Genomic DNA, 26,862 nt, shown 5'->3' with positions numbered 1-26,862 from the left:
ACACTTCTGTGTGTAAAGAAAAAAATCTGGGCAGTCTGCGAAGTTTGTAAACAAAATGAAACATTGTAACTAACTAACATTGTAACTAAATGTAACCACTTAAAGTCCAACACTTGTTTCTTAAATTAAAAAGTAATATTATCTGCTAGAAAATTAATTGGAACCGCCAAACATGATATATATTTTAGCAGAGACTCTAGGGAATACAATGGCTATTGCTGCAATATGTTATGTCACACTGCATTTTCCCACTTCAATGAATAATAAAAACCATAAAAACAAAACAGTGAAGTTTTTGCTTGTTTTTTTGTTTTAATGTGAAAGATGATGTTACGCCGCAACAATCGTGAGAGAATCGTGATCTATCTTCTAAGCAAAAAAATTGCAATTCTCATTTTAGCCAGAATCGTGCAGCTCTGTACCGTGCAACATAAAAAGTGCAAAGACCACCATAGAGTAATTTTCTAGCAAAAAACAAATGATGATTTTTACATGTAGTAGAGAAGTGTCAGAATTGGCCTGGGTGGCAAGGGGTTAATTACCATGAGTAATATACAAATAATTATTATAAGCACTGTGATCCTATCAGTCTGCTGTAGTGTGTCAGCTTGTATTTATATTGGCCGCTCTGAATGTAGCTTCTGACAGGCTGTGCAAGCAGGCCCGTATCTCCGGAACCATAAATGATAGCCGTCCCATATTTTGACCAGTTGTGGGGTAGGTCTTTCCCTGCCTACCCCCCAAATGTGGGGCTTCTGTGACCTCTGGTCGTCGAGCTACAACCCACCAAAGTCGATCTTTTTTTTTTTTTGGGCAAATGGGCCTATCTTGAGAAAGGGGCCTGGAGCTGCAGCTCCATCAGCCCCATTGTTAATCCGGCCCTGAACGTACCTGTACGTTGCCCTTTAAGCCCAGCCGTAGGGTCGCGCGCGCCGCCTGCGCATGCACGCGACCCAGTCCGAAGCTCCGTGACCTCGGCCGCGGGACTCGCGGACCCAATCGCCGCTGGAGTCCCGCGATCGGTCCTCAGAGCTGAAGAACGGGGACAGCTGTGTGTAAACACGGCTTCCCCGTTCTTCACTGTGGCGGCGTCATTGATTGTGTGATCCCTTTTATAGGGAAACACAATCAATGACGTCACACCTACGGCCACACACCCCTACAGTTAGAAACAGAGATGAGGTCACACTTAACCCCTTCAGCGCCCCCTTGTGGTTAACTCCCAAACGGCAATTGTCATTTTCACAGTAAACAATGGGCTAGATTCAGCAAGCATCTCGAGATACGCCGCCGTAATTTCAAATCTGCGTTGGCGTATCATTACGCCGATTCTCCAAGGCAGATACGTCTAAAAAATAGGCTTCCTCCGCCAACGTAACTTGAATGCGGCGGCGTAAAATTGTGTTTATTTTTACGCTGGCCGCTAGGGGCGCTTCCGTTGTTTTCGGCGTAGAGTATGCAAATTACCTAGCTACGTCGATTCACAAACGTACGTGCGCCCGGCGGTAGTTTTTTACGTGGTTTGCGTAAGGCTTTTTCGGCGTAACGTTGCTCCTGCTATTAGGTGGCGCAGCCAATGTTAAGTATGGACGTCGTTCCCGCTTCAAAATTAGAATTTTTTACGTCGTTTGCGTAAGTCGTTCGCGAATAGGGCTGGACGTAATTTACGTTCACGTCAAAACCAATGACGTCCTTGCTGCGCCGCCGTAAGAAGGGGCGCAGCTACCTGAATCTAGCCCAATGCATTTTTAATGTATTTTTTGCTGTGAAAATGACAATGGTCCCAAAAATGCGTCAAAATTGTCCGAAGTGTCCGCCATAATGTCGCAGTCACAAAAAAAAAACGCTGATCGCCGCCACTAGTAGTAAAAAAAAAAAATTAATATAAATGCAATAAAACTACCCCCTATTTTGTAAACACTATAAATTTTGCGCAAACCAATCGATAAATGCTTTTTGCAATTTTTTTTTACCAAAAATAGGTAGAAGAATACGTATCGGCCTAAACTGAGGAAAAAAATATTTTTTTTATATATTTTTTGGGGATATTTATTATAGCAAAAAGTAAAAAATATTGCATTTTTTTCAAAATTGTCGCTTTATTTTTGTTTATAGCGAAAAAAAATAAAAACCGCAGAGGTGATCAAATACCACCAAAAGAAAGCTCTATTTGTGTGAATTTTGTTTGGGAGCCACGTCGCACGACCGCGCAATTGTCAGTTAAAGTGAGGCAGTGCCGAATCGCAAAACTGGCCAGGTCCTTTAGCTGCCTAAAGGTCCGGGTCTTAAGTGGTTAATGTAAATTGAATTCCTTTAAAAACATAACAAACAAAGAGTAAAAGATACTCTAAATGCTTGATCTTTATACTCCCCCAGAATGAGTCTGACAATGGGAGTGTATAGAGAAATTGGAAAATGGGAATGTATGTCCTGTGAGCTTTTTAGACCCCCCTGCAATGCTCAGCTCTGTCAGTCCAACATGTTTTTGGCACTGGGGGTTAGGGGGAGTGTACTATTTAAATCAGGCGCGTCCCCGCGCCGATTTAAACGAGCATGCGCCGTCCGTGAAATTTCCCGGCGTGCATTGCTCCCACTGACGTCGCTAGGACGTCAGTGGTTTCGGCGTGAGAGTAACTTGCAACGCGCGGGTTTCTGAATCGGCGTACGCAAACGACGTAAACAAAAAAAAAATCGACGCGGGAACGACGGCTATACTTAACATTGGCTGCGCCTCATAGAAGCAGGGGTAAGTATACGCCGGAAAATCCGCTACGTAAACGTCGTAACAACACTGCGTCGGGCCCGCGTACGTTCGTGAATTGGCGTATCTCGCTGATTTACATATTATTCAGCGTAAATCAGTTACACCTGTCGGATCTTAGGCATATCTATGCGTAACTGATTCTATGAATCAGTCGCATAGATACGACCGGCCTAAGTCAGAGATACGACGGAGTATCTGGAGATACACCGTCGTATCTCTCTCTGAATCTAGCCCCTTGTATTTATAAAAAAAGACATGCTATCGCACTTTGGCGCCATCTTGATAATAATAAAGCAGCACATATCTGCACTACTCAATGAAGCTTCCCCAAGGGCTGACAAATTTATACCACACCAACCAATCAGCTGCTTCTATGGATTAAAACAAGAAATTGGTCGCACACTGGAACTCCAAATTATCTTGATGTCATCTTCATTGTCAAAAGGGATCAGACAGATACAGGCAATGGTAGATGCGTTTCACAAGCGATAGCTTGCTTGTTCACAACAATGGGGCAGATCCACATACATCTGCGCTGCGCGCAGCGTATCTAAGATACGCTACGCCGCGACTGTGCTACTTGTCGGGATGGTGATGTTTGAAATGTTTTGGGGGAGGGGGGTCTACCTCCTGCTTATGGATACTTTATGAGTTTTGGTTATCTTAATCTTTGTTCTTACTCTGTCCCCGCAATGTCAAGGGGACCTTGCATACCTTGTACCTCTGCAAACTAAATAAAATTTTGTTGGGTCAAAAAAAAAAAAAAGATACGCTACGCCGCTGTAACTTACTTTTAGTTGCTTTGAATCCTCATCGAATCCGCGTCATAAGTTGCGGCGGCGTAGCGTATCTCTCGCGGCGTAAGGGAGTGGAATTCAAAATCGCCGGGTAGGGGGCGTGTTTCATTTAAATGAAGCGCGTCCCCGCGCCGAACGAACTGCGCATGCGCCGTCCGTAAAAACTCCCAGGGTGCATTGCTTCAAATGACGTCGCAAGGACGTCATTGTTTTAGTTGTGAACGTAAATGGAGTCCAGCCCCATTCACGGACGAGTTACGCAAACGACGTAAAATTTTCAAAATTATACGCGGGAACGACGGACATACTTAACATTGAGTACGCCACCATATAGCAGCTTTAACTATACGCTGGAAAAAGCTGAACGAAAACGACGTAAAAAAATGCGACGGCCGGTCGTACATTCGTGGATCGTCAGAAATAGTTCATTTGTATACTCGATGCGGATTACGACGGGAAAGCCACCTAGCGGACGCCGAAAAATTGCATCTAAGATCCGACGGCGTACGGAGATGTACGCCTGTCGGATCTAACCCAGATTCCGTCGTATCTTGTTTTGAGGATTCAAAACAAAGATACGACGCAGGAATTTTGAAATTATGCCGGCGTATCAATAGATACGCCGGCGTAATTTCTTTGTGGATCTGCCCCAATGTTGGTGAGCCGAGGTCTGCACCTGTGATCTACCTTGCACCTGATTCTGCCTGGAGCGGTATGCTTCTCCTTGTTCTTTGCTGCTTCTATGGATTACCAGTGATATAAAAATAATTATGATTGTATAAATGACACCTTAGAGCAGTCAGTCTCCTGGCAGGGAGGCCTACTGTCCAAGGTCAAAGCCCAGTTCACCTACTGACACATAGGAGAGCCATTAGCGCTCGACTGTCTCTTCTGCCTTGGTGTAGCATGACATTGCCAGGGAAAAGATAACGGGATGGCTGTGCAAAGAAAATTTATTACATCTTACATTATCATACAATGATCAGTGTGGTCCCAGCAGAGCCTGACACATGTTATCAAAGGGGAATGATCAGGGAATGTTCAATGGTATAACGGGGATGGCGAAGATCTAATGGAAGGATTGGAGAGAAGACACAGCCTAGGAGAGGCAAGAAGAATTTCTGCAGGAGATTTTTGGCTCAAGTCGGCAATTTATGATGGAAAACTCTGTCCCCGAATTGGGCAGAAGGAAGAGATTTGAGGACAGTGGTCCAATAAACTCATAATTAGCTATTTTCTGACCAGTGCTTCAAAAGCAAGATCAGAGGAACTCTTCACTAGCCTTCTCTGAAGACATCTGATGGACCTCCATGCTGAACAATTTGTCTATTCTAACTAAAGCGTTTTCCTTGTGATCCTTCCACAAGATCTTCATCTAATGTTGACTTATGAAGTCCTGTCTATACACATAGGCTTCAACTTGGTGTAATGGGGGTGGTGAAGATCTTATAGAAGGATCGAAGTGAAGACTGACATACAAGATAGGAGAGGTGGAAATAAATTTTGAAGGAGGTTTTTGGTTCAAGCCAACAGTCGATGGTGGAAAACTCTGTCCTTCGATTGGAAAGATTGAATATATTTGAGGACAGGGTGGTCTATTAAACCCATAATTGGCCATTTTGTGACCAGCTCTCCAAGAAGATCAGAGGAACCCTTCACCGACCTTCTCTGTTGGACCTCCAGACAGAACAATTTGTCTTCATAAATTTCTGCATTCTAACGCCGCGTACACACCATCACTTTATGTGATGAAAAAAAACGACGTTTTTAAAAACGTCACTTTAAATGACCGTGTGTGGGGAAAAAGTAGTTTTATGTCTTGTGAAAAACGACAAAAAAAAATTGAAGCATGCTTCAATTTTATGTGTCGTTTTTCAAAACGTCGTTTTTTACTTCACAGAAATTGACCGTGTGTAGCAAAAAACGACGTTTAAAACAACGTTTTTACACCCGCGCATGCCCAGAAGCTAGTTATGAAGCGAGCTTCAATGGAAAAACTTGGTGAACGTAACCTCGCTTTGCTAGAGCATTGTGGAAAAACGATGGTGTGTAGGCAACTTCGTCTTTGAAAATTGAAGTTTCAAAAACGTCGTTTTTTACTTCACAGCAAATGTCGTTTTTTTTCATCACATAGTGATGGTGTGTATGCGGCATAAGGCAAGCGTCACCCTTCTGATCCTTTCACCAGATCTTCACCCAATGTTTAATTTTGAAGTCCTGTCTACAGGACTTGTACACATAAGCTTCAACTTGGTGTAACAGAGTTAGTGAAGATCTAATGGAAGGATCAGGGTGAAGACTGACACATAACCTAGGAGGTGGAAAGAAAATCTGAAATATGTTTTTGGCTCAAACCAACAGCCGGTGATGGAAAACTTTGTCCTCTTATTGGAAAAATTTAAGAGATTTGAGGACAGTGGACTGGTAAACCCATTATTGGTCATTTTCTGACCAGCCCTCCAAAAAAGGAAGATCAGAGGAATTCTTTGCTGGCCTTCTCTGGAGACATCTGATGGCCCTCCAGACAGAAAACTTTGGTCCTCAAAAATGTGTGCATTCTAACTGATCTGTTCTCCTTGTGGACCTTCCATTAGATCTTCAGCTAATGTTTGATTATGAAATCATGTCTATGGGTATATAAGACTTGTATACATGGGTGTCAACTTGACAGTCCCCCAGCTCCATCTTGAAGCTCTTCGAGGACCACTCAGTTCCAGGTTGGGGAAGGTAAACATGTATCATAATGGGAGAGCTGATATCAAGTTGTTAGCAGACCACAGTAGACTTTCATCACAGTGCTGAGACTTTCTGAAAACCAAATAGAAACCATCTGCACTGCATGATCTGAGATTAACATCCTCGAGCTCTATGTGGGAGCCAACTAGGCGGCACACAGACAATGTTTGGGTATTTCAGGCTCTTCTCCACCAATTGGCCGACATTCTCAGCTGTCTGTGTCACTGGCTCCCTGTTCTGGATGGAGTCCTGATCATGAGACAATGCCATCATAGCCTTGTATACCGCACTTCTTACCAGCTATACGACAGCCGAACGTGAGTGCCTCCTGCATAGACTGACCTGTGGAGAGAAAGGTCAGAGTGACACCTCCACCAAACACAATCTTCTCACCAGCTATCTCTTATAGAAGAGTGAAAACAAAGCTTTGAAACTTTTTTCAGCTCTTTTACTACCCTCTGTGGAGTTTGTCCTCACCATTAATTTTGTCTGTTTAAGTCCATGGGGTTTGAATCTCATTTGTCCCTCCTCTAAGATGACAGGGAGAGGGGCAGCTTCTCAATTGTACCATAAAACTATATTCCCAGTACAGCACTGTGAATGGGAAGACACTGGTCAAGCAAAAATGGATAGTGAAGGGGCAGACACTAGACATATGTGACCGGATACTGGAAAGGTACCGTAGATGTTGGTCATGAGTGACTGGATAGTAAAGGGCATCTCTGGTCATATCTGACCAGTTAGTGAAAAGACTAACACCGGTCATGTGTGGCCAGATAACGAGGGGTAGATGTTGGTCATGTGCATGCAGGCATGTACTGGCCATCAGGACTACCGGGAGTTTCCCGGTGGGCCGATAGCTTAGTGGGCCGGTTTGAGTGACAGCCTGTCAAAGTTATGGCTGCGCGGCTTGCGCAGCCATTTCTTTGAGCACCTCTGTACTACCCAGGGACGGACTGACCATTTGGATGATGATGTTCTCAGGGAATTGTTGGGAAGGAAGCGTGGATGTGATGAGTTTTCTCCACTCAGCGAAGCCCACCTAAAGTACCCCCAAGTCATTTGGTACGCTACGCCTCCCTCACCTCTCCCTATTGTGTGCTCAGCGCAGAACACTGTGCCCTGTGTCTGACCACTTAGTGTGATGAGAAGTAACAGTGGGAGTGGAGCAGGTTGTGGCAGTGCCCGGGTCTATTGAGGTCACTGAGGACGGTACCAGGAGAATTAAACCGCTGGTGTTCACCTGTATCATCCTGACCGAGATGTGTTACATTCTGTGCCTGTGCCATGTGTGCTGGGTAACCAACTACATGGCTGGCCTATATGTGGCCCACCCTGACAGCACCAAACTGGAGCCCGAGGACAAGGGGGATATCCTGAGGATTATCAAGAGGGTGGATGACCTGGAGAGTGTCATGAAGCACCACATACAAGGTACTCCACACCGAGTGTACATGTTTATTATTACTCTGAATCAGGGGCAGACTGACCATTCAGGCCTCGGGCACTGCCTGAGGGCCCGGGGCCAGTTGGGGGCCCCATGAGAGGCTCCTGGCTCATTTCTTCACCTCACAGAAGGTGAGCTCAGCACCCCCAAAGCAACACGACTGGCTGGGACAGGAACTCACACTCAGTGCTGTATCTCCACCTGAGGCGGTTAGAAGAAATGTTATGTTTTTTCTGTGCAATTGCGTATAGTTTATATACAGTTTATGTGCGTGTTTGCAAAATTAAAGTGGGCCAGTCTGGATGAAGTCTAGGGCCATTTCTGTCCCAGTCCAGCCCTGTGTGCATGTGGGTTCATTTCAGTGCTGAGCATCACCAGCAATCACCCAGTGGCATTGCCACCTGCATAGAAGCAGTAGGGCATTTTTGTTGGATGCCCACTGCGCCATGAATGAGAACCAGCACTAACAAGCTGGTCGATGTACATACCTTTAGACAAAGCAAACATGACGGAGGCATTGAACGTGTCGCCAGCCCCTAATGTGTCCACAATGGCATCAGGTGGGAAGGCCGGGGAATGGATCACCTGACCGTCTGGGCCCAAAGCAGTCGCTCCTTGGTCAGCCCAGGCACATACCAAGTACGCCCTGTGGGGAGAGAGGCATAACAGGAATGAGGAGTGAACAAGTATATTGGCAAATCAGAATGAAGAGAGTTAATCAGAGAATAAACCCCCAGTCTATAAGCTAAAGATAATTAGGAAACACTCACCCCTGCTGCACCCGCGGGTATAGACCCAAAACCGCCTCAGTTGCAGAATGAAAGCCCAGATACTTGGCCATATCTTTACTGACAAATACCTGCCAAGACACAGAGAGCAAACAAGAGAACCTGTCACCAAACACTGATGATTAATTACAGGTGGGAAAACAGACATATCTTCTATATAATACAGACTCCTCCCCCTTACCTGTATGATACAGACTCCTCCCACTTACCTCTATAATAAAGACTACTATCCCTTACCTGTATTAACAAATGGTAAAATATGTCAAAGGCGATACAGACTCTGCCATCCAGACCATATATAAAGGTAAGATATGTCAATGGTGATACAAACTCCTCCTCTTACCTGTGTAGAATAGTAAGGTATATCTTGGATGACTTGGACTTCTTCCCCTTACCTGTATACAATGGTAAGGTATGTCCTGGATGATGCACACTCCTCCTCCTTACCTGTATACAATGGTAAGGTATGTCCTGGATGATGCACAATCCTCCTCCTTACCTCTGTAGAATGGTAAGGTGTGTCCTGGATAATCTAGACTCCTCCCCCTTACCTGAATACAATGACAAATGCATGTCCTGGGTGATTCAGACCCCTCCCCCTTCCTGTATAAATTGATAATGTATGTCCTAGATGATGCAGACTCTTCCCCCTTACCTTTATATAATGGTAAGGTATGTCCTGCATGATACAGACTCCTCCCCATTTATGTTAGTGCTGCTCCAACGACGGCCCGGGGGGTGGGTTTGCCGCCCCCCCAAAAAAAACACCAGCCGCCATTGCTGCTTCCCGTAACTGTATACAATGGTAAGATGTGTCCTGGATGATAAGGACTCCTTACCCTTACCTGAGTAGAATGGTAAGATCCCATATACCCAATTCCATACCCACAGTTGATCCAGAGGAAGGCGAAAAACCCCAGCAAAGCATGATCCAATTTGCTACGGCAGGGGAAAAAATTCCTTCCTGATCCCCAATCTGATTTTCCCTGGATCAACTTTACCTATAAGTCTTTCTTAAAGTGGAGGTTCACCCAAAATATAATTTTTTAACATTAGATTTAGGCTAATTAAGGGGAGCAGAAACAGGTATTTTTTTTTAAATCAATGCCGTACTTACTGTTGTAGAGATAGATGTTCTCCCGCCGCTTCCGGGTATGGGCTGCGGGACTGGGCGTTCCTATTTGATTGACAGCATACAGCGCGTCACGAGTTTCCGAAAGTAGCCGAACGTCGGTGCGCAGGCGCCGTATAGAGCCGCACTGATGTTCGGCTTCTTTCGGCAACTGGTGACACGCTGTATGCGACCGTCGGAAGGCTGTCAATCAAATAGGAATGCCCAGTCCCGAAGATCATACCCGGAAGCGGCGGGAGAACATCTATCTCTACAACGGTAAGTACGGCATTGATTTTAAAAAAAATACCAGTTTCTGCTCCACTTAATTAGCCTCAATTTAATGTTAAAAATTTATATTTTGGGTGAACTCACGCAAGCAATCTACTAAGCTGGCCAGAACCACCTCTGGAGGGAGTCTATTCCACATTTTCACAGCTCCAATGCCCTGTACACACGATCGGTTCGTCTGATGAAAACGAACCGATGGATTTTTTCATCAGATATCCGATGAAGCTGACTTTCATCAGTCTTGCCTACACACCATTGGTTAAAAATATGATCGTGTCCAACGCGGTGACGTAAAACACAACGACGTGCAGAGAAAAATTAAGTTCAATGCTTCCGAGCATGCTCCGACTTGATTCTGCGCATGCATGGATTTTTGACCGATGGATTTCCCCACAGACGATCGTTTTTTTCTATCGGTGTTTTAACCATACAAAAAAATTAAAACAGGTTCTATTCCGATGAAAACGGTCCATTGGTCCGTTTTCATCAGACGAACCGATCGTGTGTACAGGGCATTACTGTGAAGAAACCTTTCCGTATTTGAAGGTGAAATCTCTTTTCCTCTAGATGTCCTTTGTGTTGACCGTAAAGTGAATAACTCAACACCAAGTTCCCTATATGGACCCCTTATATATTTCTACATTTTGATCTTATCTCCCCTTATTTTCCTCTTCTCAAGAGAGAATAAATTCAGTTCCTCTAATCTTTCCTCATAGCTGAGCTCCTCCATGCCTCTTATCAGTTTGGTTGCCCTTCTCTGCACTTTCTCCAATTCCCCGATATCCTTTATGAGAACTGGGGCCCAAAACTGAACTGCATATTCCAGATGAGGTCTTACTAATGACTTGTACAGGGGCAAAATTATATCTCTCTCATTATAGAGATCTCCTCACCAGATCACCATGTTGGAAAAGCTGGAATAGTTCTTCCCTTTCCTTCTCGATCTCCACAGAGATTTTGATCCTCTGGTCAGGGTGGCACTTCTTGTTGTGATCTTCTACTCTTTGGATCATCTTGACCTGCTCATCAGCATTCCTGCCCTGAGAGATTAAATTTAATTATAGAAACAGTGGCCCGGATTCAGAGACGAGTTACGACGGCGTATCTCCGGATACGCCGTCGTAACTCTGAGTGTGCGGGGTCGTATCTATGCGCCTGATTCGTAGAATCAGTTACGCATAGATTTCCCTAAGATCCGACCGGCGTAAGTCTCTTACACAGTCGTATCTTAGGCTGCATATTTACGCTGGCCGCTAGGTGGCGCTTCCGTAGATTTACGCAAGGAATATGCAAATTAGGTAGATACGCTGATTCAGAAACGTATGTCCGCCCGGCGCATTTTTTTACGTTGTTTGCGTAAGGCTTTTTCCGGCATAAAGTTACCCCTCATAAAGCAGGGGTAAGTCATGTTAGGTATGGACGTCGGAAACACACGGACAGCGTCGTATTTTACGTCCTTTACGCAAGTCGTTCGCGAATAGGGCTGTACGGAAGTTATGTTCACGTCGAAAGCATTGACAGTTTGCGGCGTAATTTGGAGCGTGCGCACTTGGAAACGTTCGTGGGGTCACAAGTAATTTAAATAAAACACGCCCACATCATCCACATTTGAATTAGGGCTTACCCCGACACATTTACACTACGCCGCCGTAACTTAGGGCACAAGTTCTTTCTGAATACAGAACTTGCACCCTAAGTTACGGCGGCGTAATGTATCTGAGATACGTTACGCCCGCCGATAGATACGCAATTGTATCTGAATCCGGGCCAGTATAAATATTATAAAAACAAATACATGCCTATAATCCCATGTGTGCTCCAGCCATGTCACCAGGGCTATGACCAGTACTACTCCACTCATAACCCCTGTGTACTGCTTTATTTCCTATAACGATCATCTCCCTGATAACCATAGTGGCTGGAACCTCTATGTATGCCACTAAATAGCCTCCATTGGTTTCTCTCACCTCCCAGTGAATCCACTTGTATTGGGACAGGTCCACTTTCTGGAAGTCTTCTACCGTAACATCTGGCAGATTCCTGCAGGTTTGCGAGAGAAGGAGCTGGGTATAAATAGGGGAATCATAAAAACAGTACCATGTTCTTTTTATACACATCGGTAGCTGAGCCACAACCTAGAGAGACCAATAAATGTTTCCATTCACATTGAACATTGAAAGTGGTGGAGGGTTAAATATAACTGATCTCCATGTCCACTAACACTCATGGTCCAGAAGACCAGAGCCATCTGGGTTACCCGACCTAGGCCTCACTCAATGTTCCCATTCATACAGGCCACAGAAGGTAGCTGGAGGGATAAATATAACCGATCCTTAGGTCCTCCTACACTCAGGGGACTAGATTCAGGTACCTGCGCGTGTTCTTACGGCGGCGCAGCGTATCGTATTTACAATACGCCGCCGTAACTTACAGGAGCAAGTGCAGTATTCACAAAGCACTTGCTCCGTAAGTTGCGGTAGCGTAGCGTAAATGAGGCTGGCGTAAGCACGCGTAATTCAAATGTGGAAGGGGGGGGGCGTGTTTTATGTAAATCTATGATGACCTGACGTGATTGACGTTTTGTACGGAAGTGCTGAGTTCCCAGGTCTGTACACCTAATGTGCCCATTATGAAGGGTTCCCACCATCCCAGTGCTGAGTTCCTGGGTCTGTACACCTGCTGTGCCCATTAAGGGTTCCCACCATCCCAGTGCGGAGTTCCCAGGTCTGTACACCTGATGTGCCCATTATGAAGGGTTCCCACCATCCCAGTGCTGAGTTCCCAGGTCTGTACACCTGCTGTGCCCATTATGAGGAGTTCCCACCATCCCAGTGCTGAGTTCCCAGGTCGGTACACCTGTTGTACCCATTATGAGGGGTTCCCACCATCCCAGTGCTGAGTTCCCGGGTCTGTACACCTGTTGTACCTTTTATGAAGGGTTCCCACCATCCCAGTGCTGAGTTCCCAGGTTGGTACACCTGCTGTACCCATTATGAAGGGTTCCCATCATCCCAGTGCTGAGTTCCCAGGTCGGTACACCTGTTGTACCCATTATGAGGGGTTCCCATCATCCCAGTGCCAAGTTCCCAGGTCGGTACACCTGTTGTACCCATTATGAAGTGTTCCCACCATCCCAGTGCTGAGTTCCCAGGTCTGTACACCTGTTGTACCCATTATGAGGGGTTCCCACCATCCCTGTGCTGAGTTCCCAGGTCTGTACACCTGATGTGCCCATTATGAAGGGTTCCCACCATCCCAGTACTGAGTTGCCAGGTCTGTACACCTGATGTGCCCATTATGAAGTGTTCCCACCATCCCAGTGCTGAGTTCCCAGGTCTGTACACCTGTTGTACCCATTATGAGGGGTTCCCACCATCCCTGTGCTGAGTTCCCAGGTCTGTACACCTGATGTGCCCATTATGAAGGGTTCCCACCATCCCAGTACTGAGTTGCCAGGTCTGTACACCTGATGTGCCCATTATGAAGGGTTCCCACCATCCCAGTACTGAGTTGCCAGGTCTGTACACCTGATGTGCCCATTATGAAGGGTTCTCACCATCCCAGTGCTGAGTTCCAGGGTCTGTACACCTGCTGTACCCATTATGAGGGGGTTCCCATCATTCCTGGACTGACTTCCCAGGTCTGCACACCTGCTTTACCCATTATGAAAGTTTTTCTAATTGATATTATGGGAACTTTAACAGGAGGCGTTGGAACACATAAAGCTTGTGGGGACCCAGAACTCCCAGGTATGCAGTAACAGAGTCCAGAATTCTGAAATGGAAAGCTCACTGTTTGAGTCTTCGGTCATATAAGAAGCCAAGAGCTGACTCAATCTTTAATTAAAGTTTACATTTTGAGGGGTTTGGCCTTTTAAGAGAGACAAAAACACAAAACCATTCACAAACCAACAAAAGCCATGTGATGATTATAAAGCAGAAAGCATATCGATCGGCAGAAGGAGAGTCATACACGGTCCTTTACAATTTAATAAAACATTTTTACAATCATAGAACACCAAGAAGAAGTAATTTGGCCACCACCGTCACCACCCACCACCCACTATCTTCACCATTCTCAGCAATACTCACTCCACATCAAATCTATTACCCTAGGGCCACACAGAGGAGACACAACCACAAAACATGTTACTGAGCACCACAGTCACACGAGACCTGAAAATTTAAAGGTACCATCACCACTACTTTCCATTATTCTCACCATACTCACCACCACGCGTTCCAAATTAAATTCACCACCCTAGGACCACACACAGGAGACAAATAGATAGATATTTTATATATCTATAATATTGGATGGAATACAGAAATAAGATCCTTGTTCCTTACGTGTCATACAGCGTGACGGTGCGAGAACCGGTGGTGACATTAACCAAGCAGCAGGCACACGGGGTGTCGCCCCATTTCTGCCAGCTCACATTGGAGGCATCAATGTTCCTCTTGCGGAAATCTGAAATGATGAAGCTATGGGGGCAGCGGGGGGGAAGATGGGTTAGATGGGAAGATGGTCACATGCTGAACCTACAGAAGATAGGTGATTGTTCGAAAAAGAAGAAGTGGAGCAAGCTTTACTGTCCTGAGATTTATCTGGCGTAAGCCATGTCCCTGGTTGGGTATTGTATCCCCGAGGAGAGGAGTCACAGTACTCCCCCATTGGATACCAACGAATGCCATCCAAATCTACTGCACTGAGCAATGGAGATCACACACTGATATCACACCTCACCTGTAACCTCACACCTGTACACAATTCACCTTTAACACTTACCTTTACATACCTCACTCACACCTGTACACAACACACCTGTATCTCATACCTGTACACAATTCACCATTAACACTTACCTTTACATACCTCATTCACACCTGTACACAACACACCTGTATCTCATACCTGTACACAATTCACCATTAACACTTACCTTTACATACCTCATTCACACCTGTACACAACACAACTGTACCTCACACCTGTACACAACACTCCTGTATCTCACACCTGTACACAACACTCCTGTATCTCACACCTGTACAAAATTCACCTTTAACACTTACCTTTACATACCTCACTCATACCTGTACACAATTCACCTGTATCTCACACCTGTACACAACACACCTGTATCTCACACCTGTACACAACACACCTGTATCTCACACCTGTACACAATAAACCTGTATCTCACACCTGTACACAATAAACCTGTATCTCACACCTGTACACAACACTCCTGTATCTCACACCTGTACACAATTCACCTTTAACACTTACCTTTACCTACCTCACTCACACCTGTACACAATTCACCTTTAACACTTACCTTTACATACCTCACTCACACCTGTACACAACTCACCTTTAACACTTACCTTTACATACCTCACTCACACCTGTACACAACACACCTGTATCTCACACCTGTACACAACACACCTGTATCTCACACCTGTACACAACACTCCTGTATCTCACACCTGTACAAAATTCACCTTTAACACTTACCTTTACATACCTCACTCACACCTGTACACAATTCACCTTTAACACTTACCTTTACATACCTCACTCACACCTGTACACAACACACCTGTATCTCACACCTGTACACAACACTCCTGTATCTCACACCTGTTACAAAATTCACCTTTAACACTTACCTTTACATACCTCACTCACACCTGTACACAACACACCTGTATCTCAACCCTGTACACAACACTTCTGTATCTCACACCTGTACACAATTCACCTTTAACACTTACCTTTACATACCTCACTCACACCTGTACACAACACACCTGTATCTCACACCTGTACACACTTCTTAAATTGCCCTACACTTTTACTTTAAAGGCCTGCACTTGTACCTCGCACCAGTATACAGCTGACCCATACCTCTCACCTGTACACACCTAACTCCTGTAAACACCTCACCTGTGCTTCCCACCTGAGCCCACATTAACCATATTTCACACCTGTACACATGTCACTCATACCCCACACCTGTACACATTTCACTCATACCCCACACCTGTACACATGTCACTCATACCCCACACCTGTACACATTTCACTCATACCCCACACCTGTACACATGTCACTCATACCCCACACCTGTACACAAGTCACCCATACCCCACACCTGTACACAAGTCACCCATACCCCACACCTGTACACAAGTCACCCATACCCCACACCTGTACACGTTACTCATACCCAACACCTGTACACATGTTACCCATACGCCACACCTGTACACAAGTCACTCATACCCCACACCTGTGCACAAGTCACTCATACCCCACACCTGTGCACAAGTCACTCATACCCCACACCTGTACACATGTCACCCACACCTGTACACATGTCACCAACACCTGTACACATGTCACCCATACCCCACACCTGTACACATGTCACTCATACCCCACACCTGTACACATGTCACTCATACCCCACACCTGTACACATGTCACTCATACCCCACACCTGTACACAAGTCACTCATACCCCACACCTGTACACACTTCTTCTGTACCTCACACCTGTACAAACTTCACCTGTATTCACCTCACCTCTACTTCAGAACTATACACCCCTAAAACCTCCCACACACCTGTACACATCTGACCTTGGTTTCAAAATGGCCCACATCTATATCTCAAAAAAGAAAAACAGGCGCCTCTGAACGTAGACTGTATGATTTATTGTAGAACAATGAACATTAAAAACTCACATAGAGGTAATGGATGATAGGCACCTCTGAACCAGTACTAGACGCTCATCGGGCAAACCAAGGGTTGGAGGGCAGCTGTAGCTGAAAGCGATGGCTGGATGGTAAGATGCTGAGATGCAGCACTGGCCGTGATGGCGTCACTGGCTTGCTCGCGACGCATTTCGGAGCATGCGCACTGCAACGCTGTACACAGTGCCAGCTCCTTTGTCAAGCCTTGCTCTGAAATGCGTTGCGAGCACGCCAGTGATGCCATCACGGCCAGTGCTGCGTCTCAGCATAGTACCATCCAGCCTAGGCTGCGTTCCAGTGATCGCTTTCAGCTAGAGCATTGGTTCTCAAACTGGGGGTCGGGACCCCCTCGGGGGTCAAATGATGATTTGCCAGGGGTCACCGAATCCTGGGCTGTTTCTGAAGCCTGCACCGCTCTCCCAGCCTTTTTGCAGCCACCCAGCAGGGCTATCCCTAGAGCACGTGGCCGCCCACTCAGCCTCTTCGCAGGTGCCCTTTCAGTTCACGGCATGGCTGGGGGGCAAAGGCTAGAGGTCAGCTGACTGGTGAGAAATGTTAAGTGGGAGGAGATAGAGGAGACCCTATCTCCTGATTTTGGCATAGGTGTCACTGCTACGAGACACCACAAAGTTGTAAACTTTAAAAGGACCCAGGGAGCGCTAAATGTCCATGGGTTAGGGTTGAAAATGACTTGTCTTGCCTTGGGTGGGTGCTGACAACCCAAGTTGTAGGGGTCCCCACAACTTGGCAAATGTTATCAAGGGGTCACGGCACTAGAAGGATGAGAACCACTGAGCTAGAGCCAACCCTAAGTTTGGCTTCACTCCACCATCTACAGCATTTGCTGGCCTAGACAAATCTACACGAGGTACGCAAAACGATCCATGGGCACAGCATTCAGCCCAATGCCCGATGAGCGTCTAGTACTGGTTCAGATGGGCCTATCATCCATTACCTCTATGTGAGTTTTTAATGTTCATTGTTCTACAATAAATAACAGTCTACGCTCAGAGGCGCCTGTTTTCTTTTTTGTTTTGCATGCATTGGAGGTCGCTTCAACTTCCCATACAAGGTTTTCCCTGACACAGTGGTCTGTGTTGTTCCTATCCAGAGCTACGACGAGCTCAAAAGGCTAACTTGTTGGACTCGCGCTTTAAATCTGAAACTCTTTCAATCTTTGTTTTGTCACATCTATATCTCACCTGTAGATACCACGCCTGGACTTTGCCCTGTACACACCTCACCTCAACTTTACACCTGGACACAACTTGCCTGTACTGCAAACCTTCAAACACCTCACACCTGTACATACCTCACAGCTGTACATACTGTACCTCACCTAACAGAAGTACACCCTTCACATTTACCTCATATCTATATGCAACATCACTTGTACACACATAGGGGCAGATTCACAGAGATCGGCGTATCTCTGCGGCGGCGTAACGTATCTCATTTACGTTACGCCTCCGCAAGTTTTTCAGGCAAGTGCTTTATTCACAAAGCACTTGCCTGTAAAGTTGCGGCGGCGTAGCGTAAAACACCCGGCGGAATTCAAATTCGGTGGGTAGGGGGCGTATTTCATTTAAATGAAGCGCGTCCCCGTGCCGAACAAACTGCGCATGCGCCGTTCCTAAAATTTCCCGGCGTGCATTGCTCTAAATGACGTCGCAAGGACGTCATTGGTTTCGACGTGAACGTAAATGACGTCCAGCCCCATTCACGGACGACTTACGCAAACGATGTAACTTTTTCAAATTTCGATGCGGGTACGCCGCGGGTACGCCGCACTTACGCCACCATATAGCAGGGGTAACTATACGCCGGGAAAAGCCTAACGTAAACGTCGTAACTTTACTGCGTCGGCCGTGCGTACGTTCGGGAATTCGCGTATCTAGCTAATTTGCATACTCGACGGGGAATTCGACAGAAGCGCCACCTAGCGGCCATCGTAAATATGCAGTTACGATACGCCGGTGTAACACAGTTACGCCAATCGGATCTACGGGAAATCTATGCGTAACTGATTCTAAGAATCAGGCGCATAGATACGATCGCGCAACTTAGAGATACGACGGCGTATCTGGAGATACGCCGTCGTATCTCGTTTAAGAATCTGGGCCAATAAGTTCAGTGCTCGCATCCTTTTTTCATAACTAATATCCTCCAGACACTGTGGCCCGGATTCAGGTAGATTTGCCCCTTATTTGCGGAGGCACACTACGTAGATTTCAAATTTTGCGACGCGGGAACGACGGGTATCCTTTAGCATTGGCTGCCCCTACTATTAGAAGGGGCAGCCTTACGTACGCAGGGCTCGCGCAACATTGTGAATCGGTGTTAGTATGCAATTTGCATACTATACACTGAGCACAATGGGAGCGCCCCCTAGCGGTCATCGCAAGAATGCAGCCTAAGATATGCGTGGCATAAGAGACTTATGCCACGCAGATTTTAGGCTGCAGTCGGCGTTACGATGTTCCTGAATCAGGAGCATTTGTAACGCCGGAGCAAGTAAGCAATTGCGCTGTGTAACCTATGGTTACACAGGCGCAATTGCTTCTTGAATCTGGGCCTTTATTAGCTTTATTGCCCTTCTTTGTACTCGCTCCATTTCCAGTACATCCTTCCCGAGGACTGGTGCCCAGAACTGGACAGCATACTCCAGGTGCGGCCGGACCAGAGTCTTGTAGAGAGGAAAAATTATCGTTTTATCTCTGGAGTTAATCCTCTTTTTAATGCCAATATTCTGTTTGCTTTGTTAGGCTCAGCAATGGCATTCAATGCCAAACTGCTGCTATCATCTACTAGGACCCCCAGGTCCATTTCCATCCCCCAGAGGTTCTCCCCCGTGTATAGATTGCATTCCTATTTTTGCCACCCAAATGCATTATTTTAAATTTTTCCACATTGAACCTTATTTGCCATGTAGTTGTCCACCCTATTAATTTGTTCAGATCTTCTTGCAAGGTTTCCACATACTGCAGAGAAGTTATTGCCCTGCTTAGCTTAGTATTGTCCACAAATACAGAGATTGCACTGCTTACCCCATCCTCCAGGTCATTTATGAAAAAATTAAATAGAATTGGTCCCAGCACAGAACCCTGGGGGACCCCACTACCCACCCCAGACCATTCCGAGCACTCCCCATTTATCCCCACCCTCTGAACTCACCCTTGTAGCCAGTTTTCAATCCATGTACTCACCCTATGGTCCATGCCAACGGACCTTATTTTATCCAGTAAATGTTTATGGGGAACTATCAAATGCTTTTGCAAAATCCAGATACACCACGTCTTTCCCATGTATATACCAGTCCTGTACATCACACCTATACCTCAAAACTTTGCACACCTGGGCCCGGATTCACATACATCGGCGCTTATTTATGCGGGCGTATCGTATCTAATATACGCTACGCCGACCCAGCGCACAGAGGCGAGCACTGGATTCACAAAGCACTCGCTCCCACTCGCTCTTAAAGTTTCCTCGGCGTAAGCCGTCGTAGGTGGAAATGGGCGTGAGCCATGCTAATGAGGCGTGACCCCATGCAAATGATGGGCCAAGCGCCATAGAAGTACTTAAAACGAACGGCGCATGCGCCGTCCCGTGGGCGCATGCTCAGAATCACGTTGGAACTACTCCCTAAGATACGACGGATCACTGTCTACGACGTGAACGTAACCTACGCCCAGCCATATTCACGTGCTACGTAAACGACGTAAAATACGATGGCTGTGTTCCCTGGTCCATACCTTAGCATGAGTTGCGCCTCATATATGGGGAATAACTTTACGCCGGACGTACGACTTAAGCAAACCGCGTATATTATGCGCCGGGCGCAAGTACGTTTGTGAATCGGTGTATCTCCCTCATTTTCATATGTGCATAGAAAATCAATGGGAGCGGCAAATGCGCCCAGCGTAAAAATGCGCCCACGATACGACGGCGTAGGCAAGTTACGTCAGTCGTAGGAAGCCTATTTTCAGGCGTATTTCAGTTTAAGGGCACGGCGCACAGATACGACAGCGCATAGATACACTTACGTGGCGTATCTCGAGATGCGTAAGTGCTTTGTGAATCCGGGCCCTTATCTGTATCTCACAAAGGACCACATACCTATACCTGACACTAGCACCCACCTTACTAGTACCTTAAACCTTTACACACCTTATCCATACCTCACACAGGTACACACCACAACTGTACCTCCCACACCTCACCCATACATCACACATGTACACACCTGACCTGTACCTCACGCATGTACATACCTCACCCATACCTCACAGTTGTGTTCACTTAACCCGTACTTCACACATTTACACACATGACCTATACCTTATACATGTACGCACCTCACCCATACTTTACTCTTGTATATACCTCACCTGAACACAGATGACCTGTACCTCACGCATTTACATACCTCACAGCTTTGCACACTTAGGCCCAGATTCTCAAAGGAGATACGCCGTCGTATCTCTGAGTCTGAGCCATCGTATCTATGCGCCTGATTCTTAGAATCAGTTACGTATAGATTTGTATAAGATACGACCAGCGTAAGTCTCTTACGCCGTCGGATCTTAACTGCATAGTTACGCTGGCCGCTAGGGGCGTGTACGCTGATTTACGCCTAGAAACATGTAAATCAGCTAGATACGCGAATTTACGAACGTACGCCCGGCCGACACAGTACAGATATGCCGTTTACGTTAGGCTTTTCCCGGCGTAAAGTTACCCCTGCTATATGAGGCGTACATGTGGCGTAGCAATGTTAAGTATGGACGTCGTTCCTGCGTCAAATTTTGAAAATTTTCCGTCGTTTGCGTAAGTCGTCCGTGAATGGGGCTGGACGTAGTTTACGTTCACGTCGAAACCAATACGTCCTTGTGGCGTACTTTGGAGCAATGCACACTGGGATATGTCCACGGAGGGCGCATGCGCCGTTCGTAAAAATCGTAATTTACGTGGGGTCACATAACACACGCCCACATCTTCCACATTTGAATTAGGCGGGCTTACGCCGGCCTATTTATGCTACGCCGCCGCAACTTACGGAGCAAGTGCTTTGAGAATACTGCACTTGCCCGTCTAAGTTGCGGAGGCGTAACGTAAATAGGATACGTTACGCCCGCTCAAAGATACGCAGCTGTACGTGAATCCGGGCCTTAACATGTACTTCACACCTATACACACACATGACCTATACTTTATACATGTACGCACCTCACCCATACTTTACTCTTGTACATACCTCACCTGAACACAGATGACCTCTACCTCACACATGTACATACCTCACCCATACCTCACAGCGGTGCACACTTAACCTGTACTTTACATCTGTACACACATGACCTATATCTCATACATGTACGCACCTCACCCATATTTTATTCTTGTGCATACCTCACCGGAACACAGATGACCTGTACCTCAAGCATGTACTGTACATACCTCACAGCTTTGCACACTTGTAGCCAGATTCAGGTAGCCGTGCCTAACGTTAGGCAGGCATAGCGTATCTCATATACGCTACGCTGCCGTAGAGAGGCAAGTGCTGTATTCACAAAGCACTTGCGTCCTAAGTTATGGCGGCGTAGCGTAAATTAGCCGGAGAGGTGGGCGTGTTTTATGTAAATAAAGCATGACCCCACGTAAATGACGTCTTTAACGAGCGGCGCATGCGCCGTCCGTGGACGTAACCCAGTGCGCATGCTCCAAATTACGCCGCAAAGACTCATTGCTTTCGACGTGTACGTAAATTACGGCCAGCCCCATTCACGGACGACTTACGCAAACGACGTAAACATTTTAAAATTCGACGCGGTTCCGACGTCCATACTTAACATTGGCTGCGCCATCTTTTTGGTGGTTTATCTTTACGCCTGAAAACGCCTTACGTAAACGGCGTATCTTTACAAGCGTACGTTTGTGAATAGGCGTATCTTGCTGATTTACGCATTCTAGGCGTAAATCAGCGTACACGCCCCTAGCGGCCAGCGTAAGTAGACAGCTAAGATACGACGGCGCAGGCGGTCGTATCTTAGCAACATTTAAGCGTATCTCAATTTGAGAATACGCTTAAATATACGACGGCGCAGATTCGGAGTTACGACGGCGTAACTCTACCTGAATCTGGCTATTAACCTGTACTTCACACCTGTACACACATGACCTATATCTCATACATGTACGCACCTCACCCATATTTTACTCCTGTACATACCTCACCTGTACACAGGTGACCTGTACCTCATACTTGCACACACCTGACCCATACCTCACAGTTGCCCACTCCTGTACATCACACCTATACACACACTTTGCACCTCACATTGAAACACACCTGTTCATGTGCAGGATGGTTCGGCTCCCATTGGTAACGTTGCTGATGACAATGGAAGCCGGGAATGTAGAGCCAGGGTGATTGATAACGTGTCTTACGTCTATACCGTAACTTGAAAGACTGTTCAGGACAAAACTGCCGAGGAAGGGAAAGAAGGGCATAGAGTCGGGGCAATTAATTGTTAATTAAAAAACAAGAACAGAGCGGAAGAAGATAAGAACAAAATAAAAGTGAACAAATAAAATGTATAACAGATTATGTGTGAAAAACTGGAAAAAAAGAGATTATGTAAAATAAAGCGAAAAAAGAAATTGCCATAAAATTGCGTGCATTCGTAAGAAAATTGCCTAACGGTAGAGAAATTAAAAGACTGATACAAACAAAGGGGCAGATCCACAGAGAGAGTATGCCAGCGTATCTACTGATACGCCGGCGTACTTTCAAATTTCCCGCGTCGTATCTTTAGTTTGAATCCTCAAACCAAGATACGACGGCATCTGGGTTAGATCCGACAGGCGTACGGCTTCGTACGCCTTCGGATCTTAGATGCAATACTTCGGCGTCCGCTGGGTGGAGTTTGCGTCGTTTTCCGCGTCGGGTATGCAAATTAGCTATTTCCGACGATCCACAAACGTACGCGTGGCCGTCGCATTCTTTTACATCGTCTCTAGTCGGCTTTTTCCGGCGTATAGTTAAAGCTGCTATTTTTCGGCGTATAGTTAGACTTGCCATGTTAAGTATGGCCGTCGTTCCCGCGTCAAAATTTGATTTTTTTCTTTTTTGCGTAAGTCGTTCGTGAATCGGGATGGACGTAATTTACGTCCAGGTCAAAACCAATGCGCAATGCACGGCGGGTAATTTAGGGACGGCGCATGCGCAGTTCGTTCGACGCGGGGACGCGCTTCATTTAAATGAAACACGCCCCCCTACTCGCCGATTTGAATTAGGCGCCCTTACGCCGCAAGAGATACACTACGCCACCGTAACTTACGCCACAAATTCTTTGTGGATTCAAAGCTGCCAAAAGTAAGTTACAGCGGCGTAGCGTATCTCACATACGCTGCGCCCATCTAATTGTATGTGGATCTGTCCCAAAGAGGTCATACAGGACAAGGTTTGGAAATTAAAAGAGTTAAAAGGAGATGTAATTGGCGGGAAAAGTGAAATGGGCATAAAATAAACTGTAATGCCGCGTACACACGATCAGAAATTCCAACAAGAAAAACGTTGTTTTTTTTTCCGACTGAATTTTGGCTCAAACTATGTTGCGTACACACGGTCACACAAATCTTGTCTAAAATTCCGACCGCCAAGAATGCGGTGACGTACAACACTACAACGAGAAAATGAAGTTCAATGATTCCGAGCATGCGTCGAATTGATTCCGAGCATGCGTGTTTTTTTTGTGCGCCGGAATTGCATACAGACGATCAGAATTTCCGAAAATAACTTTTCCCGTCGGAAAATTCGAGAACCAGCTCTCAATTTTTTGCTGTCAAAAATTCCAACAGAAAAAGTCAGATGGAGCCTACACAAGGTCGGAATTTCCGACCAAAAGCTCACGTAGAACTTTTCTTGTCGGAGATTTCCGATCGTGTATACGCGGCATAAGATCAGAATAACACGGGTTGGGTGAGATGATTTCTAGGAAAAGCCAAGCAGAGGAACCAGATGAAGAGGACATGAAAGATTAGATGCGAAGAATAAAAGGTGGAAGCTCGGGACATTGGGATACGGAAAGGAAGCGGAAGATATGACAAGGGCAGAAGGCAGAAGTTAATAATATGGAGAAGATTGGATATGACCAAGGAGGAAGTGGGGAAGAAAGCTGAAGTTCAGTATTGATGATGAGGAGAAAGAATGAATAGGACATAGTAGATGATGGATGTTTGGGAAAGACGAGGGAGGATAGAATGGATATGACTCGGGAGCAAAATTGGAAGTTCCGGAAACAGATGTGACTCAGGAGAAGAAGGTGGAAGTTTAGGAATGAAGAGGAAACACGGTTGAGGAGAATAAGTGCAGGAATGAAAAAAGAAGACTTGACATGACCCAGGAGCAGAAGGTGGAAATTAAAAAATAAAGAAGAAAATACACAATGTGACCCAGAATACGAAGGTGAAAGTTCAGGAATGATGAGTGATAAAATAGATGTGACCCAGTAGAAGAAGGTGGGAGTTCAGGAATGAAGGAAAGAAGACTAAACGTGATTGAGGAGAATAACATGGAAGCGCAGGAATGAAAAAGAAGAAGACTGGATATGCAGAAGGTAGAAGTTATATAATAAAGAAGAAAAGACTGGATGGGACCCAGAATACGAAGGTGGAAGTACAGGAATGAAAAGGAGAAGACCAATTGTGACTGAAGAGAGGAAGATGGAAGTTCAGGAATGAGTATGAGAAGATTGGATGTGACCCAGAAGAAAAAAGTGAAGGTTTAGGAATGGAAAGAAGATGACCGGATGTGACCCAGAGGAAGAAGCTGGAAGTTCAGGAATAAAGAGGAGAAAAATGAATGTGCTATGGAGATGATGGAAATTCAAGAATGAAAAAGAGAAGGTTGAATCAGTGGCGGTTGGTGTTTTTTTATTATCGGTGGGCGGCAAACAACCACCCCCCGCGGCACCTCATAAGCCGTTGGCCCGGATTTACAAAGCACTTACGCCGACGTATCTCGAGATACGCCGCGTAAGTGTAAATATGCGCCGTCGTATCTATGCGCCGTGCCCACAGAACTAGATACGCCTAATAACAGTCTTCAGTCCACCGACGTAACTTGCCTACGCCGGCTTATCGTGGGCGCATAGTTACGCTGGACGCATCTGGCACTCCCATTGATTTTGTATTCAAATATGCAAATGAGGGAGATACAGCGATTCACGAACGTACGTGCGCCCGGCGCATTATATACGCGGTTTTCGTAAGTCATACGTCCGGCGTAAAGTTATTCCCCATATAAGGCGCAACTCATGCAAAAGTATGGACCAGGGAACACAGCCGTCGTATTGTACGTCGTTTATGTAGTACGTGAATAGGGCTGGGCGTAGGTTACGTTCACAACGTAGGCAGTGATTCGACGTATCTTAGCCAGTTGTTTCGACGTGATTGCGAGCATGCGCACTGGGATACGTCCACGGGACGGCGCATGCGCCGTTCGTTTTAAGTACTTGTCTGGCACTCGGCCCATCAGTAGCATGGGGTCACGCCTCATTAGCATGTCTCACGCCCACTTCCACCTACGCCGAGGAATCCCAGCGCAGTTTGGGAGGCAAGTGCTTTGTGAATACTGCGCCGATGTATGTGAATCCGGGCCGTTGTGTTTACTTTGACATCTCGTCGTTCTTCAGCTCCGTGACCCGATCACAGGAAACCGCCGGACATCGAGTTTGCGGGTCCCGTGGGCACAGAGCTCGCGACCACACGGCGGCAAATTAAAGGGGACGGACCTGTACGCCCATTTGCCCAGCCGCGCCATTCTGTCGACGTATAAGTTCGTGCGGCGGTTAAGAGAAAAGAGAAGACTGTATGTGAAGGAGCTGAAGGAGAGAGTTCAGGAATGATGGGAAGGGACATAGCAGATGATGGAAGTCTCAGTGAGGAATATAAAGAAGAAGAGCGGATCTGACGTAGAAAAAGATGACATAGGTTCAGGGGTGAAGAGGAGGAGGAGGAATGGAAGGAACACAGAGATAACAGAAATGAATATTTCAAATTGGATCGTTTTGGCCAGTGCTGAGCCAATATTGTGCTATACAGTATCTAGATTACTTCTGGCAACCTCACCCAGCAGGAGGAATGAAAAGTGGGGA

The 26,862-nt window shown here is 46.2% G+C and overlaps 1 protein-coding gene across 4 annotated transcripts in view; it reads right to left on the bottom strand.

The window, feature by feature from the left end:
- Positions 1 to 6,059: 6,059 nt before the first annotated feature.
- The window catches only part of KHK (ketohexokinase), a 32,868-nt gene continuing 12,065 nt past the window's right edge, over positions 6,060 to 26,862 (bottom strand). The window contains exons 3-9 of one of the 4 annotated variants that reach the window (XM_040347967.1): positions 23,055 to 23,189; positions 14,284 to 14,418; positions 11,902 to 11,974; positions 10,828 to 10,974; positions 8,515 to 8,603; positions 8,233 to 8,390; positions 6,060 to 6,639 (exon numbers count right to left, since the gene is read on the bottom strand). In XM_040347967.1, the coding sequence (XP_040203901.1) occupies positions 6,551 to 6,639; positions 8,233 to 8,390; positions 8,515 to 8,603; positions 10,828 to 10,974; positions 11,902 to 11,974; positions 14,284 to 14,418; positions 23,055 to 23,189 (826 nt within the window). In that variant the 3' untranslated portion in view covers positions 6,060 to 6,550. The remainder of the gene's footprint in view (positions 6,640 to 8,232; positions 8,391 to 8,514; positions 8,604 to 10,827; positions 10,975 to 11,901; positions 11,975 to 14,283; positions 14,419 to 23,054; positions 23,190 to 26,862) is intronic. The other 3 variants (XM_040347969.1, XM_040347968.1, XM_040347970.1) reach the window with 3 other exon arrangements.

Source organism: Rana temporaria, chromosome 4 (assembly GCF_905171775.1).
Source record: "Rana temporaria chromosome 4, aRanTem1.1, whole genome shotgun sequence".
Lineage (NCBI taxonomy): Eukaryota > Metazoa > Chordata > Amphibia > Anura > Ranidae > Rana > Rana temporaria.
This window is presented reverse-complemented; position numbering and strand designations above follow the sequence as displayed.